The 16081-nt window shown below is 54.9% G+C and overlaps 1 protein-coding gene across 1 annotated transcript in view; it reads right to left on the reverse strand.

Annotated features, from left to right (window-relative positions):
* Nucleotides 1–383: 383 nt before the first annotated feature.
* Nucleotides 384–16081, reverse strand: part of LOC113959076 (aryl hydrocarbon receptor-like) — a 23968-nt gene continuing 8270 nt past the window's right edge. The window contains exons 3-11 of the mRNA XM_027667849.1: nucleotides 10692–10798; nucleotides 7561–7650; nucleotides 6569–6674; nucleotides 6146–6276; nucleotides 5319–5521; nucleotides 5111–5220; nucleotides 4157–4298; nucleotides 2180–3758; nucleotides 384–1235 (exon numbers count right to left, since the gene is read on the reverse strand). Of these exons, the coding sequence (XP_027523650.1) occupies nucleotides 1080–1235; nucleotides 2180–3758; nucleotides 4157–4298; nucleotides 5111–5220; nucleotides 5319–5521; nucleotides 6146–6276; nucleotides 6569–6674; nucleotides 7561–7650; nucleotides 10692–10798 (2624 nt within the window). The 3' untranslated portion in view covers nucleotides 384–1079. The remainder of the gene's footprint in view (nucleotides 1236–2179; nucleotides 3759–4156; nucleotides 4299–5110; nucleotides 5221–5318; nucleotides 5522–6145; nucleotides 6277–6568; nucleotides 6675–7560; nucleotides 7651–10691; nucleotides 10799–16081) is intronic.

The raw sequence follows: 16081 nt of genomic DNA on the forward strand, positions 1-16081 counted from the left end.
ATGGTAAGAGGCTGTTTCTTCCTCTGGAGGGGCATAAAAATAAACCTGTCAGCTCATATTATAAACACATATATGGGCTGCAGTTATGTTCTGCGGGGAAATACCACTTTCTCAGTATGTAAAATTAAGAATCACTACCCTTATTTTCTTTATCTTACTGAAATTTTCTTTTTTTTTAACAAAAACTTTAGAGACTTGAAGTCTGAAGGTACCTCAGAGCCCATCATCCAGGAGAAAACCAGCTGAGCAGCCAACCTGGGCACATCACACACAGGACAACAAACCCCAGGGTGCTGGCTACAGGAGCTCTAATCTGGATCCTAACCATGGGACACAGGGAGAGCTGGGGTGGGGAACGATCAGAGCAACACAAGAACACAAAACAGGGCTCCTTTTCCTTATAAAACAGGCAGTATCTGTACAATGTGGCCACAGCCACAGGTGCCTGGCTGGGATGGCAGGGAATTTAATACCACAGGTAAAAACCTTTTCTGTCTCTTGTTTTTTGGACACACAGGTATTGCATCTGTGTTGGATCATGCATGGAAATGCAAAGGTTTGGTAAAGCTTTGCATCCAAAACCCGCCTGTCCTTCAGGGCCAGGGCTGCCTGGCACAGGCACTGCCAGGGCCTAACAGACCATGGGAGACAAGCCACAGGCAGGGAAGCAACCTGGCTTTCCAGAAGTCTGGCAAAACACACCAAAAAAACACATTCAGGAGGTTGGATGGGTACGATGAGACACAGTAAAAGATAAATGAGATCCTCCAGCTGACCAAGAGCCACTCAACTCCTGAACAATGTGAGACCTGCATCGCAGCCCAGCATGCTCCCAATGCCCTGGGAAATCTGTCCTCCAGCCCTGCTGCCTGCTACTGCCCCTCCCCAGGCCAGGGACCCCTCCACAAGAATGGCACATGGAGCAGGATGGTGGCAAGTTGATAAAAGGGCAAAGAAGCCCCAGCTGAGCCAAAGCAACCAACATCAAGAGCACTGGCAGCTGGGGAGGTTTGGTGTCTGCAACTTGAAGGCAGCTCCTTCCCCAGGGAATAGTCCTGGTTTGTCCATTCCAGTCTCTCCTAGAGACAGAAGTCCCCACTGGAGGCATGAGGGTGATCTGGCAGCACTTCTGCCCGGGGCTGAGGCTGGCAGGGGGGTGCCAGGCTTCCTCCCAGCACCGGGTGTTCTTCGGGGAGTCCCATGGGAGAGCTGGGCAAACCATGGCTGCTGTGGGTCTAGGAGAGAGAGAAAGCAGGGGTGAGGCCCTTTGCAGGGGTTTATTAGCACTGGTCAGGCTGATCCCAGAGGGGGCTGGCAGGAGGGGGAACAGAGCAGCCACCTCATGCACATCCCAGCCTTCCCCCAGGGCCTCTCCTGCAAATGCTGACCCGTTGCTGGCCCTAGTTTTCACCTATGGACCTGCCTGGGCAGGTATCCCAGCCCTGTGGATCACGGGAAACCACGAGCACCTCGGCTGCACCTGAAGCAGTGCCTGGTCCTGCACCTGCACTCCTGGCAAGCCAAAAACATGATGTGGCCACCAAGCTCTAGAGATGTGTCAGGACTGGTTCTACACACTCCCAGGCAGGGCCAGAGTGAAGCTCTTCAACAGAGTGAGAAGGTGCCTGGTATACGAGTTGGAGGTGGTGTGGAATGGGAGGAGCTGAGGTGCATGGGACACTCAGATCCAGTGCTGTGGTCCTGGCCTTGGGATGCTGGAGGGCTCAGCAGCAGCCAGGTGGGCTCTCCACAGGGGTTGTGCACAGGCCAGGGGATGCTTTCACAAAGGAAAGACCTGATGCTACAGAATATCATCTCACACGTGCTTTGTACCACCCATCACAGTTCACCAGTGCCTGGTTGGAACCACTCCTTATACAGAAACAGCAATTAAACAAACAATATGGAAATCAGAGCGAGGAATGGCCACCTCCAAACAAACTCACAGGCTGGTCTTTTGCTCTTCAACTCTTGGTGCAAAGAAAAGCCACTAAAACCTCCCTTTCTGGCCATGCAGTAGCCAGAGCAAGGCCATTTCCATGTACTCACCAGTCAGTGTGTGCCTCCCAGTGCCAAGGCTCCCGGGCAATACCAGGACAGAAAACACTGAACCCCAGAGTGGAGACAGGCCCTTACCCTGTGCCTGCCCTCCTGGCTCAGAGCAGAGGTGCACCCTTACCCTGTGCCTGCCCTCCTGACTCAGAGCAGAGGTGTACGGCCCGCAGGAATTCAGAGTCTCCAGATGGCTGCTGATGTTCCTGAAGTGCCCAGCAGCTGAGCTCGGGAAAGGGTGCTGCGGCATGGAGGGAACAGGGCTCAGCTGCTTTTCGGGAATAAGCTGGTAGGAAGGGGGAAAAAAACCGGGGTACAGAGCCATCTCCTCCCGGGAGCCCCCGCTGCCTGTGGTTTCCATGCTGCATGATCCGTTCAGGTTGAAGTGCTGTGGCAGCAGGCCTGGGCCCAAGCAGCCCTGGTGCTGGGAGGTGAAGTCTTGGGTGATGCCATAAAAACCAGGCTGAGCTGGAGACCCCAGGAGTGGGGAAACATAGTCCTGCCATGGGCTGGGGCTGCTGCTGGGAAGGAGGTGTGGAGGGGAATCGGGGCTGTGGCCACACAGCCCGTTCAGCAGTGAGTGACGGTGTTTCGGCCAGTCAGGGCGTCCCACACGGCCCTGGCACTGGCTGGGCAGGGAGAAGGACCCGTGAGCATCCTCCTGGATGGGCTGCACGGCTGGATAGTCACCCTCAAGCCACCGAGCCCTGGGTGGCTCCTGCCTGCAGAGGGCTCCTGGGGGTGAGCTGGGGCCCTTGTCCCATGGGATGCCCTGCGCTGGCTGGAGGAAGCGGAGCAGAGCCTCCTCCCCAGCCGGTCTCCACTGTGAGCCAGAGCCATCCGACGGCCCTTCCCCCTCTGGCAGCAGCTCTGGCACAGCGTGGAGGGGCTGTTCCCACAGCTGGACAGGGGGCTGGCCCAGGGTAGGGCTGGGCTGCACCACACCCTGTGGCAGGTCCTCACTCTCTGCGTGTGACAGAGTGTGGGATGGAGCAGGGCCTCCCCGTGGGCTCGGGGACAGGCCTGGCAGGGGACATGCCTGTTGCCCTCCCTCCTGCTTGTCCACTGGAGGGCTGTGGATGTAGGAGAGAATCTGGTTGCTGGCCAGGCTGTCTTTCAGGGATGGGGAGTGCTCTGGGTCCACATTGACCATCACCATCTTCTCATCCAGCAGCAGGAGCTCCAGGTCCTCTGCGTTCAACCCCAGCCCCTCCAGTGCAGCGAAGAGCTCGTTGTTGGAACAGCTCTCGTCGCTCTTAATTGACAGCGAGTCCAGGGTGGCCAAGAGAGGGTCCTCCTGCTGCGAATCCAGCAGCTCCTCTTTGAGGCTGTTCCCCCTTGAAGAAACTGGAGCAGCACCCATACTCCAGGTATCCTTTCCTGCCTCTGGCACGGACACGTCCTCGAGGTGGAAACTGCTGCTGCAGGAGGGGTTAGGAGTGGGAGCTGGGTGGGAGGCGTACACCGCCTTGTCCTGTCGCATCACAGCGCCCAGCAGAGAACTGGGGTCAACACCATTCTTCTGGGAGCACCCTCCAGGGCTGCAGGAGGTCTTCTTGGACTTGCTGGTTTTCCCTTTGCTCTGGAAAGGATCAGGGAAGCCCAGGAGAGGGTATGCACTTTGGTATAGGAGCGCCTCTCCTGTGGCAAAGGTGAATGGAAGATGCATGGACCGTTTCCGAAGGTGCTCTCCTCCTTCTTCATCTCTGCAGGGCAGGAAGAGCAGACTGTGGCTTACACGTGCACAAATACACCACACAAAGTGCTTCTGCAATGGATAATTCTGGTCCCTGCAAGCCAAAGCCCCTTTGCTACAACCAGCATGCATTTACATACAAATACACACACATTTTTATACACATACACATAAAACCCCACATCTGCAACATAACCAAGCATCACCCCGTCCTTGAAGGGTGGCCTTGAGAGGGGGACATAGCTGAACAGCACGACAGCACGGTATCCTATGGCTGCTCCTTTAAAAGGCACAAGAAGCAACGACAGACCCAACATCCTGCCCTGCTCGGGGCATCCCAGAGCCCACAGTGATGGAAAGAGCCAGCCTGTCCCCCTCCCAGCCCGGGCTGCCCCCGCTGGCACGTACACGAGGGGTCTCTGGGTGACCACGATGTACTCTGGTTTGCCGTTCTTGTAGACGAGCCGAGCGTTGGCCTGCACCCACTTCCAGCGGTTCTCCTTCGTCAGCAGCCGGAACACCGTCAGCCCGCTCTCCCCCGTCTTCATCACTGCCAGGAGGAAGCACGTGTGCTGAGGGCTGCCACCAGCTCACCAGAGGCACAGCTGCCTCTGGTGACACTGCCCTTTCCAGCCAGGATAAGCGGCTGGGGTCAGAGCAGGAGCGTGGCTGCACACACAGGGGACACCTGTGGCCAGCCCAATACCCCTCCCTGCACTCACAGGATCCCAGAATATGCTGACTTGGAAGGGACCCACAAGGGTCATGAAGTCCAACCCTTTGTCCTGCACAGGCCCATCCCCAAGAGTTGCACCCTGTGCCCCAGAGGATCATCCAAACCCTCCTGCAGCTCTGGCAGCCTTGGGGCTGTGCCCACTGCCCTGGGGAGCCTGGGTAGTGCCCAACCAGCCTCTGGGGGAAGAACCTTTGGCTGAGATCCAACCTGACCCTGCCCTGGTACAGCTCCAGCCACTCCCTGGGTGCTATCCCTGCTCACACAGAGCAGAGGTCAGTCCCTGCCCCTCCTCTGCCCCCTCCCCAGGAAGGTGGAACTGCACTGAGGTCTCCCCTCAGTCTCCTCTTTTCCAGCTGAACACACCAAGTGCCCTCAGTGTCCTCCCACGGCTTCCCCTCCAGGCCCTTCATCATCTTTGTTGCCTCCTTTGGACAGTCTCTAAGAGCTTGATATCTCCATCCCAAGCTCCCTGCAGTGACAGGAGCCCCACAGCAAAGCATAAAGTAAAGCATCCTACAGGGAAAGAGCCCCCGGGCTTGACACGGCAGCCAAGGGAGCTGCCCGTGGTGCCAGCCCACTCCTCAGCACTAGGGGTGGGCACAAGTGGCCAGGGCAGGGCCTCTTACTCCTGACGTGGTTCTCGGCGCAGTACAGCGTGTCGGCGGCGTGCACGAACTGGTAGCCGGTGCCGCACATCCGCAGCTCCGCCTCCGTGTAGCCCAGGACGATCTTCCCCCTGCGGGGGACGGGGAACACACCCAGCTCACGGCTGTGCCGGGGGATTCAGCGCTGGAAGCCCACAGCACCACCCCTCAGACCAGCTCTGCTGCTTACTTGGCATCACACGCCAAGGGGGTGAAGTCCAGTTTGTGTTTGGTCCTGAAGATCATGTTCTTGGTGCGGATCTGCAGGATGGACGGGGGTTGCAGCGGGGTGGAGATGGCAAAGAGAGCGAGCTGGGGAGGCAGTGCAGACCCGTCTTCGGACTTTTTGTTCTGCCCATGAAGGAATTTCAGCCTGCCTTGCAGGTTTAAAGCCTGGGAAGAGAAGAAAAGCTCAGTATCGTGCAGAAAAGCAGATGAAGAGAGAGGAGAGGGAGCAGAGCTGCACTGAAAGCAAGATGTCTGTCTGCAGAGTTGGTGTAAATAGAATCACTGAATCATAGAATGGTTTGGTTTTGGAAGCACCTTAAGAATCATCTCATTCCAAGCCCCTGCCATGGGCTGGGACACCTTCCACTATCCCTATCCAACCTGGCCTTGAACACTTTCAGCAGGGATGTGGCAGCCACAGCTTCTCTGGGCAACCTGTGCCAGGGCCTCACCACCCTCGTGACCTGTCCTTCCAAATCCAGTGCTCTGCAGCAGAGAGGAGGAGGGATGAACACCACCTACTTGGTTTAAAGACATGTCTTTAACAGAAAAACCAAGTTAAACACATGGTGGAAAAGCACTTTTGTTCAGGATTCAGCATGTCTGAGAGGAGAAGGAGAGGCTGCAGGTACAGACCAAGCCTGTGGAAAACAGGGGAAGTCTCCTTGCTGAGACAGGCAGATACTGCACATGGTAGAAAGGTCTTCCAAGAGTAACTTGCTTCAGCAGTGACACAAACCCCTGGCGTGAGCCTGTCCCACCCTCCTGCTGTGGAGGGTCTGCACTCACCAGGAAGCCAGAGGAATTGTCCAGCAGGCAGCGAAAACGGCACACAAAGCTCCTTTCCAGGAAGGAAGAGTTTTCTGGGGGCAGCTGATCCGGCTTGTAGATCACAGCAGAAGAGCCAAGGCTTTTCCCCCCTGTGGAAGAGATGGACTGAGAGAAGATCAAGCAAGGATTCACCCCAGCGATGGCTGGAGATCCCTAGAAAGGGCTGGAGGTCCCCAGTGTTGGGCACTGCATCAGTTTGCAGTGATCACAGCGAGAGAAACTCGGGAAAAGCCACAATGTTTGGATGAAGCCATGGCTTGAGCCACACAGACATAGATAAGTAGTGGCAGCAAGCTCTGCTCCCACTGTGTACCTGGGGGAGCCACACATCTCATGCCAACTAGGATGCCAACCTACATTTACCTCCTGGGGAAGGCTCACCCTCGGGAGCGTGCGGTGGGTTGAGGGCCCAGTGGAGGTTGCGCCTGAATTCCGGCTGGTCCTCGGTGTGGATGAGCTCGAAGACACTCTGGTGCATGACATCTGTCTGGAGGGAAAACGCAACCTGTGAGCTCTGCAGCCTGTCCCTGGGTGCCAGTTTTCATGTCCCACCTGGAAACAGCCCGTCAGGGCCCCAGCTGGCCAAATGAGGCCGGACACCGTCCACCAACACTGATGCCGGTGGGAACAGACAGCACACCTGGCTCTAAGGACCCCTTGCCCACGTTGGACCTGATCTCCCTCCCGGTCCTAAAGAGCCAATACAGCTTCCCTGTTACACTCTCATCCCTGTAACATGATGTCTTTCAAAATCCTAAAGCTGACTTATGGGATGAGATGAAAACACGGTTTGGGAACAAAACAACAGCAAAGCCACCTTATCCCTACACTATTCCCAAAAGAATAAGGCTCTGGGACCTGCTCCCTTTGCTCAGGTGACAGTCCTCATCTACCCTAGATGCTGGGGATAGCCAGCTGTGTGGGAGCAACATCAAACCACAGCAGCTGAGGGACTGCAGGTAAGTCCCACTTCCCTGTAAACCTGATCTAGTGCCTTCCAGGTTACCTGGGTGCCCAAGATAACCAGAAAGCATTGGAGCCTTATGGGATTTACCAGCGGCCACCAAGGGAGTGGGTGCCCAAGGCAAACTGGGCAGGGAACCCCAGACATCTCACCATGGCCATGAAACCTCATGGCCCATCAATGTGGCTGGTGGACCAAAGAAGTCCATCTAAGGGCCAAAGAAGTCCTTTGTCACCCCTCAGTGACCACATCTGGCAATACGGGGTCCAAATTCACAAGACCAAGGAAAAGCCCCAAACAGCCCCCTGAGACCCCATGACTCCTGCAGAGCCTCTTCCCAGGAGGGAACTCGGGGTTCTTCTCCACCACCAAGGAAAAATTGACTCTGCAAACCTGGAGTCCCACTGACCTGATGAAATCCCAGATAGTCCTGAATTGTATGCGAGGAGTAAAATATCAGCCCTTCTGATGTCACCACCAGCACGAAGCCATTCAGTGCCTGTGGGAGAGAGGAGACATCCCTGTCACACTCACATCACTCTTGCCCAGTAGGACACTGGTCACCCCAGTCCTGGCTGGCCCCAGCTGGCAGGGAGCTGAGCCACCACAGACAGCACCTTCTGCTGGGTTTCCCTGAGGTCATGCAGCTCTTCCGTACAGCTGCCCGAGCGTATCCTAATCCAAACTGATGGAAAACTTTGCTTCCATCCCAGGAGCATTCACTCAGACTCAGCTTTGGAGGACATTTACACTCATCCTATGTGAAGAGCTAATAAAAATCTCTGACCTGCTTGCAGAACAGGAGTGGACACCATCAGGAATTGGTCCATTCTGGTGGAAATGAGCCCTTCCAACAACCCGGAATCAAACCAGCATTTCATGTTGGCTGTGTCTACCCAGGTGGCTCTGTTCTCATAGGTCCCACCTTTCTCATGGCCCAGGAGGGTCTTGGCAGCCATGTGTGGCTGCATGAGGCTGGAAAAGCCAGGGGATGTACAGGGAAGAGCAAACCCACCACTGTGGTGCCAGCACTGGCTGGGCATTCCCTGCTGCTGCTTGTGGATGGGGATACTGGTTTGGGAGAAACCCACCCAGTCCTGGCCTCATCTGCATCCCTCCTGTCCTCCCCAGGTGCCAGAGGAGGACCATGGAGTGCAAAGAGCAAGGCCAAGGAAGGTGTTTTCTCCCCTGCCCTCTCCCTCCCTGAGGTGGCCAACCCAGTGTTGAGAGAGCCTCAACCAGTGGAAATGGAAAAGGTAGAAGGGTTTGGTTTTTGAAACTGCAGCAAAACCATCTGATTTCTGAAATGCCAATTTCTTTGTAAGCAGGAGGGAGGACAGGCTGAGTCTTTGCACCTGGAGAAGACTACAAGGGGCAGAGGAGCTTCCCTACCAGTTTGGGAGTGCAGCTGCTGTCCCCAGAGGCATGGCTTTTCATCCCTGCTCTCTGGCACCAGGCAGGAGCTGACAGGCAGAAGACCACTGCTGACACAGGCACTGGCAGGATCCAGGGAAGCATCCTTAAGTGCTGCAGGCACAGCACCAACCTCTGCAAGTCTCTGTGGCACAGAGCCCAGTGCTTTGAAGACCTCCTCATCCCCCTGCCAGGGCAGAGAGCGGGCCCACAGGAGTCCTCCCTGAGCCCAAGTGATAGAAATCACTGTGACTTAGTTTCCCCAACTCTGAAACGATCCTGACAGACATCCACTTTAAACCTTCAAGCCCACAGTGCTGCCTAAGAGCAAAGGTCATGAAAACCCATGAAAATCACTGGTTTACCTCCCCAGAAGCCAAAGAGCTTTCATTGCCCTGACAGCAACCTGTGGCCACCCCTCCCTAAGGGCAACAGGTCCCCGTGGGACACACTGCCAGCAGGAAGCAGGAGCCCTCTGCAAGGCAGGGTCTTGCATGTGGACCCCAGAAACCCCAGAGCCAAAACCATCCTGTACCACTAACCTGGCAGGGAAGCCACAGTAGCCAGCCCTGGCTGCTTCCTCCACTCCATAGTGCACAGACATCAGGATTAATTAGGGTCTGGCGTGTAGGCTCAGCCAAGTCCAGCTATTGTTGCTGCCAACTCCTGTTTCATTGTCAAGGTCGGTGTTTCTCCCCCCTCTCCTTCCCTTTATTCTGGGCACAAATGCTCTCTCTATTTACTGGGGTTGATCTCAGTGTGTGGGAATCTGCTGCAGAGGTTAATTAGTGCTGCCAAATGCACTTTAACCCTTTGAGCAATTTCAGAGGAGGAGAAGGGAAGAATCAGAGTGGACCAAGAGACAAAGGAACTTTGGACATCAGAGGTGATGGATTGGATGGAAGTAGGTTTATAAACATGTAGGAGCATCTCCTTGGGGCACGAAGGCAGATTCGGAGCCCCTGCCACATCCAGAATCCCACTGACAGACCCCTGGGAGAGCCAAACCTCCACCCAGAGCTTTTAATGCCCAGCTTGGTACCTCTAAAAGGACGGCATCCAGCTCTGTGAGGAGTTAATGAGCAGGAATCAACCCCCAGCAAGCCCTGCTGAGCAGTTTTGTTACATCCTGAGGGAAAACCCTCAGTTTTCTGGTTGTTAACTAGCCTGGCTTTAGCACTTCTCTCCCTAGACACGGAGATCCCGGCTCCTCAGCTCTCCAGCAGGACAGTAATTACAATTCCTGCTGAGTGAGCGTTTGGAGGGGAGCTGGGGCTGCCCAGCATGCTCGTCCCACGCTGGAGGCCAGCCAGGCAGGGGTCAGAGCTACAGCCTGTGCCCGGGTGCCAGGCGGGGAGGGGAGACCTGTGTCCTTGCAGGACCTTGCGCTGCCAGAGCCTGACCTCCTCCTATTCACTGCGCACAGTTTGGAGACAGAAGGTCATCTCCTGCATCTCTGAATGAACCATGGAAGCAGCAGGCTCAGCCAACCATGCTGTAGCATCCCCAGCCTTGTCTCCAGCATCACCAAGGGAGCTCTGGCAGAGCTCCTGGGATACACCCTGGGACTGTGGGCTGAGCACACAATCAGCACCTGTCTACATACTGAGTGGTATCACTGCCGCAAAAATCAGGAAAGACTCCCATGACATTTTCTTCCCTGTTTTCACCAGTGTTTGCACAACATGCTCAAGTCAGGACCAGTGTGCCCATCCTGCAAACAGCACTCAAACACCTTGGCTCCCACATAACACCTACGGCACGTTTACACATGAGAGTGAAGAAACAGAGATGAATCTCTGCGCTCAGAAATCCAGCACTGCTTCTACCAAGATGTTTCCTACACATGGACAATTTACAGATGCCAATTTTCTCCAGGAACAATGGGAAAAGCTGGGGAGCAGCAACACAGTTTCTTCCCCAGGGACCTGAGGAGGTCTTACACCTCTGCTCAGTCACAAGCACAGAGAGCTACACCACACGGAACCACGGTTTCACCAAAACACCTGCCGCCAGCAACAGAACAGCCTGCTTTCAGGGCAAAACTCAAACAAGCTGGAAAAGGGCCAAGAGGAAAATCCCTTGAAGGTATTTGCAAGAGAGAGGTGGCCAGTGAGGAGCACTAACCTGTAGGAGCAGCTCTCCCTCTGGCACAGCTGCCGAGCCTGGAGCGGGTCCGTTGCCGCAGTCTCCGTCCCCCTCCGCCTCTTCAGCACTGCCACTCTTCAGAGCCACTGCACGAAGGAAAGGGAAGGGACATCAGTGCTGCAGGAGCACACACAGCCCACCGCCATGAACATCCCAAAAGTGGACCTGGCTGCAAAGCTGGACAATGCTGTGCCAGGGGAAGCCACCATGGAAGTCACAGCCCTTTGCTTCACCCCTCAAAGAGCCGATTTTAACAGGACATTTTCCCCAGTACCCTGAACTGTTTTGGTTTGGGTGGGGTTTTTTCCCATTCTTTTTTCCCTCCTGGAACTTTAATGACCTACAAGTAATAAGCCAGTTAAAGCCAGAGATCCTTAAAGAAGGTAGGCATCTGAATCATAAATTCATGGAATTGTTGAAGTTGGAAAAGACTGCCAAAATCATCCAGTCCATCCGTTCCCCCAGCACTGCCAAGCCCTCCACTAACTCATGTCCCCAAGTGCCAATCCACAAGTCTTCTGAACATTTCTAGGGACAGTGAATTCACCACTGCCCTGGGCAGCCTGTGCCAATGCCTGACCACCCTTTCAGTTAAGAAATTTTCCCTAATATCCAATCTAAACCTCCCCTGGCACAACTTGAGGCCATTTCCTCTCGTCCTGCCCCTTGTTCCCTGGGAGCAGAGCCCGACCCCCCCTGGCTCCCCTCTCCTGTCAGGGAGTTGCAGAGCCAGAAGTTCCCCCCTGAGCCTCCTTTTCTCCAGGCTGAGCCCCCCCAGTTCCCTCAGCCACTGGGCTCATGTCCAGCCACTGTCACCAGCACCTCAGCTCCTTTTCCAGTTTTCCAGTTGTTCTGCCCCAAGCCCGGAGCGCTGCAGGACCAACAGCAGCAAAAGTCTGCCCTCCACTCTTACAGGATGAAGAATGTGCCATTTTGAAGGATGTAGCTCAGTCAATGATGTCTTGTTACAGTTCAGCAACACAGTGAGCTTATTCAACCAAATTAAGGCAAGTCACAGCTCACAGTGGGAGAAAAACAACACAGAAAACACATGGATACAAACACAGACATCTGAGATCTAATAGTGGTCGATGCACAATCCATACACATGAGGAAATCTGTCACTCAGTTTAACTAAAAGATGTGTCTGCAAATTTTGCTCTGTGCTCCCCAAGAGAACAAATCCTGAGGATATTTTAGGGTGGATAATATTTAAGATGACAACAAGCCTGTGCATGACAGGCCTGTCCAGGAGACAGAGGAAGTTGCAGGAAAGCTGGGAAGCTTCTTGCCAGCACCATGAGGACAGAGGACAGCATTTGCCTGCTGCTAAACCAGCTGCTCCCCCTGGGATGTGGAAGGAAAGGTGTGAGGCACCAGCTGCAGCACCACTGCAGCCTGCCAGTGCTCAGAGAGGGCAAGAGCTCTTTTGGATTTGCCTTTCCCAGCTCCTGTGCTACATGTGCCACAGAGCTGACAGGCTCAGATGCAACGGGAACAAGTGGACCCTGGAAGCAATTTAATGGCCAAAAAAGCTGTAACGGGGAGCAAAGCCATGAGCAGAGACTGAGCAGCGACTCAGAAGGCAACAGCCACCAGCACATAAACAAAACCAGGCTCTGTAACACTCGGCTCACCCTGTGCTTTGCCAAAGCAGCTGCTGCAAATCAGCTCCTCCATCCGCGTGGAGCAGATCCCGAAGGACTCAGGTGCTGCAAAAGGCAGATGTTCCAGCTGCATCTCAGCCTTCCAGGACCACCAGGTCTAAAGCTGAACCCAGGGGCACCCGTGAGAGAAAGGGTGGTTCAGTCTCCACTGTGGAGCCCCCCCCATGCAACAGCATTTCTCTGCTGGGAAGGCAAGCACGTGGCAAAGGCACATGGCCCCCTCTTCCACTGCCAGGGCTCCCCTTCCATCCCAAAGCCCTCCACACCCTCAGCAGGCACTGGCTCGCAGGTGGGTGGGAATAAGGAGGGATGCTGTGGTCTGCAGAGCCTCACCAATACACACCTCAGGCTTTGGGGACAAAATGTTCTTCCACCAGGCACAGGACCATCCCAAAGATCGATTCAGCTCCATAACCAAAGGCAAAGCATGTCCCAGCTCTAATATTATGAGAAAAACACCTGATACAGCAGCAAACTACCTGCTTCTGGAAATTCCCCTCGAGCTCAGCCCGCCCAGATGATGTCAGGAGCTGTGTGGACACGGATGGGCCGACACCAGGGTTGAGGTATTTGTCCACCCACGGGTCAGTCCTGAGCGTGGCCTTGCTCTGTCCCACCCCAAATGCCATCCCACCACGAGGGACCATCCGGGGTCCCCTGCCCAGGCTGGAGCCCAAGACAAATCCCAGGCAGGGACAGGCCATGGGGCAGAGCAGCACGAGAGTACAGGGCCACAACAGCCCTGTGGTGTGGATGGAGCAGGTTTGTGCCAGCGCCCTTCCGGCTTTTCCGATTGCTGGGAGCAAAATGTAGGAGTTATGAATTATTAAAGGTCTCCAGTCCTCCTCTGCGAGCTCCCAGCCTGCTGTGCCAGAGGTGTGAGATAAAAATAAACCTGGCTGACAGGAGAGCAGCTTAAGGGTGCTGCCCTCTGCTCAGGGGTCTGGTTTAATGGTTTGATATTACCCCTGCAAAAGGAAATCTTAACTCCAACGGCTAAAAATAAGACTTTGCTATCAGCACCTGGGCTCTGGGGTAAAAGCAGAGGAGGGCCTGCTGTTCTCAGTGCAGATTCCTGCCATCAAACCCAACCTGCTCCTGCAAACAGGATCGAACCACTGGGGCGTGAGGGCTGCTCTCGTATAAACCACAGTTCCCATGGGGGTTTCCCTGCCGACTTCACCAAACAGCCCCTCTTCCACCGAGTCACCCAAGGAACCCCAAAGATGACCTGCTCCTGGGTGTGGCCACCCCCCGGCTGGCCTCCTGCCCGGTGTGCCCCGGCTTTGTCTGCCCATAAATAGCCCCTCGCAGCCCCTCGGGTCAGCAATTCAGCAGAACTGTCACAGCACATCAGGCTGACGGGGCGGAGACGAGCCGGGGAACCGCCGCCGCATCCTCCCCCCCGCCCGGGACCGGGAAAGGTGCCCTCCCGGCACAGCACTCCACGCAGGGCAGCGAGACGAGGGGCAACCTCTGCCCTCGCTGCGCAATTTTCAGCTGAAAAAAAAATAAAAAGGGAGGGGGAGGAGGGAAAAAAAAAAGGAGAGAAGTGGCCTTTGCTGGGCTCCCTCCCTCCCTCTGGCCACCGGCACCGCCTTTGCTGCTGGAAGGAGAAAGGTGAGGAGAGACAAGTCGGTCACCTGAAAGCAGCAAGGCTTGCACAGTTTTCTTGCTATTTCTTCCAAGAAAAAGAAAATACAGCTTCTGCCAGGCCCTGCAGGCTATTTTGCCACAAAAAGCCTTTTAGCTGAGAGGAAGAAAATCTCTCCCTGCCCGGTCCCATCTCCGAGGAACAAACTCCCTGCCCGATGTGCCTCCCCACGGGAGGAGGATGCTCCCTGCCCCCGGTCATCCTCACACACAGGTGCCCTGGGTGCTCACCAGGACTCTGCTGCCTGGCCCGCTGCTGTCACCCCCAGGAACTGGAGGGCAGGGGGGGGGCCAAGGAGGTGGCTTTCCTCCCTCCATCTCCAGGTGCTTCCCTCGGCACTCAGCCTGGGAAGCTGTTTCACGTGGTGCTGAAGGGACACCTCACTGCCTACCAGGTTTGCCAGTGAACTCCTGAACCTGCCAGGGCTTTGCAGACCTGAGAAATCTCTGCACCACCAAGCGGGAATTAACATTTTTGAGAGGATATCTCCCAGCCCCCCTTCCCTCCACAGGGCAAAAGCTCCCGGCGGGGGCAGTTTCACGTCGCCTGCTGACTGCAGAGGAGGAAAACAACACAACTCCATCCCAAACCTGCCCCAGGTGTCAATGCAGGAGTAGCAGGAGCAGGAAACCAAAGTAATTCATGGCTCTTCAAGGGCTGCAGGCAAAGGCCAGGCCATCTGCATGGCCATTGTTAGTGGGAGCAGGCCTTGGGGAGGGGAGAGAGAAGGATTTTGGTAAGGGTGCTCCCTGCAAGCCCCAGTGGGTATCAGTCACTCTCAGGGGGAAGGAGAGATTGATTTATTACATTAATTGCCTTTTTGTGGCAATTCCCTGAAAAGCTGGTCTTCCACACATGGGAGTAAAGACCTTACCACAAGGGACCTCCAGATTCCCACCCACCCCTCCAGCTTTGAGACGCTCATGGGCAGAGGGACCTGCAGCTCTGCTGCTCAGTACAGCCCCTCAGAATTGTTTTCCTGCACTTTACTGCAAAGAAGAAAGAAAATATTGAAAATTTAGAAGAAAAAAAAAATAAATAACCAACCACTCAACGCTTTGGGTTTCTTTTGAATAAACTGAGGTTGTTTCATGTTCAAGAATCACTTAAAGGAAAATGTGGTGTTGCCCCAGCCAGAGCAACATTTTCCTTTAAAATGGACAGGGCTTGGAGCAACCTGGTCTGGTGGAAGGTGTCCCTGCCCATGGCAGTGGGGTGGAACAAAATAAGCTTTTAAGGTCCCTTCCAACCCAAACTATTCTATGATTCTGTGACACAAAGGGATCAAAATTTGGCCCAAATGCCTTCTTGGTTGCCACGCTCGACCCGGTCTCCTCCCCACCTCAGCTGGTTTCTCATCAGAGCTGTACAAAGCCCATCTTCTAGCAACTGGAAACTACTTCTTGACTTTCCATTTGCTTATTCCTAATGGATACTACGGTTTTACTTAACTTAATACCTGCCACAGCTCCCTGTTGACACAAATTTCATTAAACTGATGAATTATTTATCCCTGCCTGAACGGTGTGGATACACCACCTTCTGCGAACACGCACAGTGAATAATGGATGGCCTCTTATCAGATCTAATTGCACTTGTAGAAGCAAGGAGGCCTTAACCAAGTGTGGCTTTTTGTTGTGTCACCAAAGGCACTTGGGTCTCAAAGGGAGAGGCATGTGCAGAAGTTTAAATAAGGACAAAGATGACAAGGACCTGCCGGGCTTTCCCTTCCTCCTGCAGCATCAGCAGCGGTTTGAACTCTCCTGCTCCCACTGCTCATCTCTCAGGAGCTTTAGGTGTCCACCACAGAATGGTTTGGGTTGGAAAGGACCTTAAACACCATCTGGTTCCAGCCCCCCACACCATGGACAGGGACACCTTCCACTAGACTGGGAAGGATCAGCCCAGCCCAACACTCTAACCAGGAGTTTCTTCCCAGCTCTGCTCCCATGCTTTCCTTTGAGGGAGCCACTGAGATGGCAGTGAGACACCCCAGCAGCCACTGAGATGGCAGTGAGACACCCCAGCAGCCACTGAGATGGCAGTGA

Source organism: Corapipo altera, unplaced genomic scaffold, assembly GCF_003945725.1.
Source record: "Corapipo altera isolate COAL_440 unplaced genomic scaffold, ASM394572v1 354, whole genome shotgun sequence".
Lineage (NCBI taxonomy): Eukaryota > Metazoa > Chordata > Aves > Passeriformes > Pipridae > Corapipo > Corapipo altera.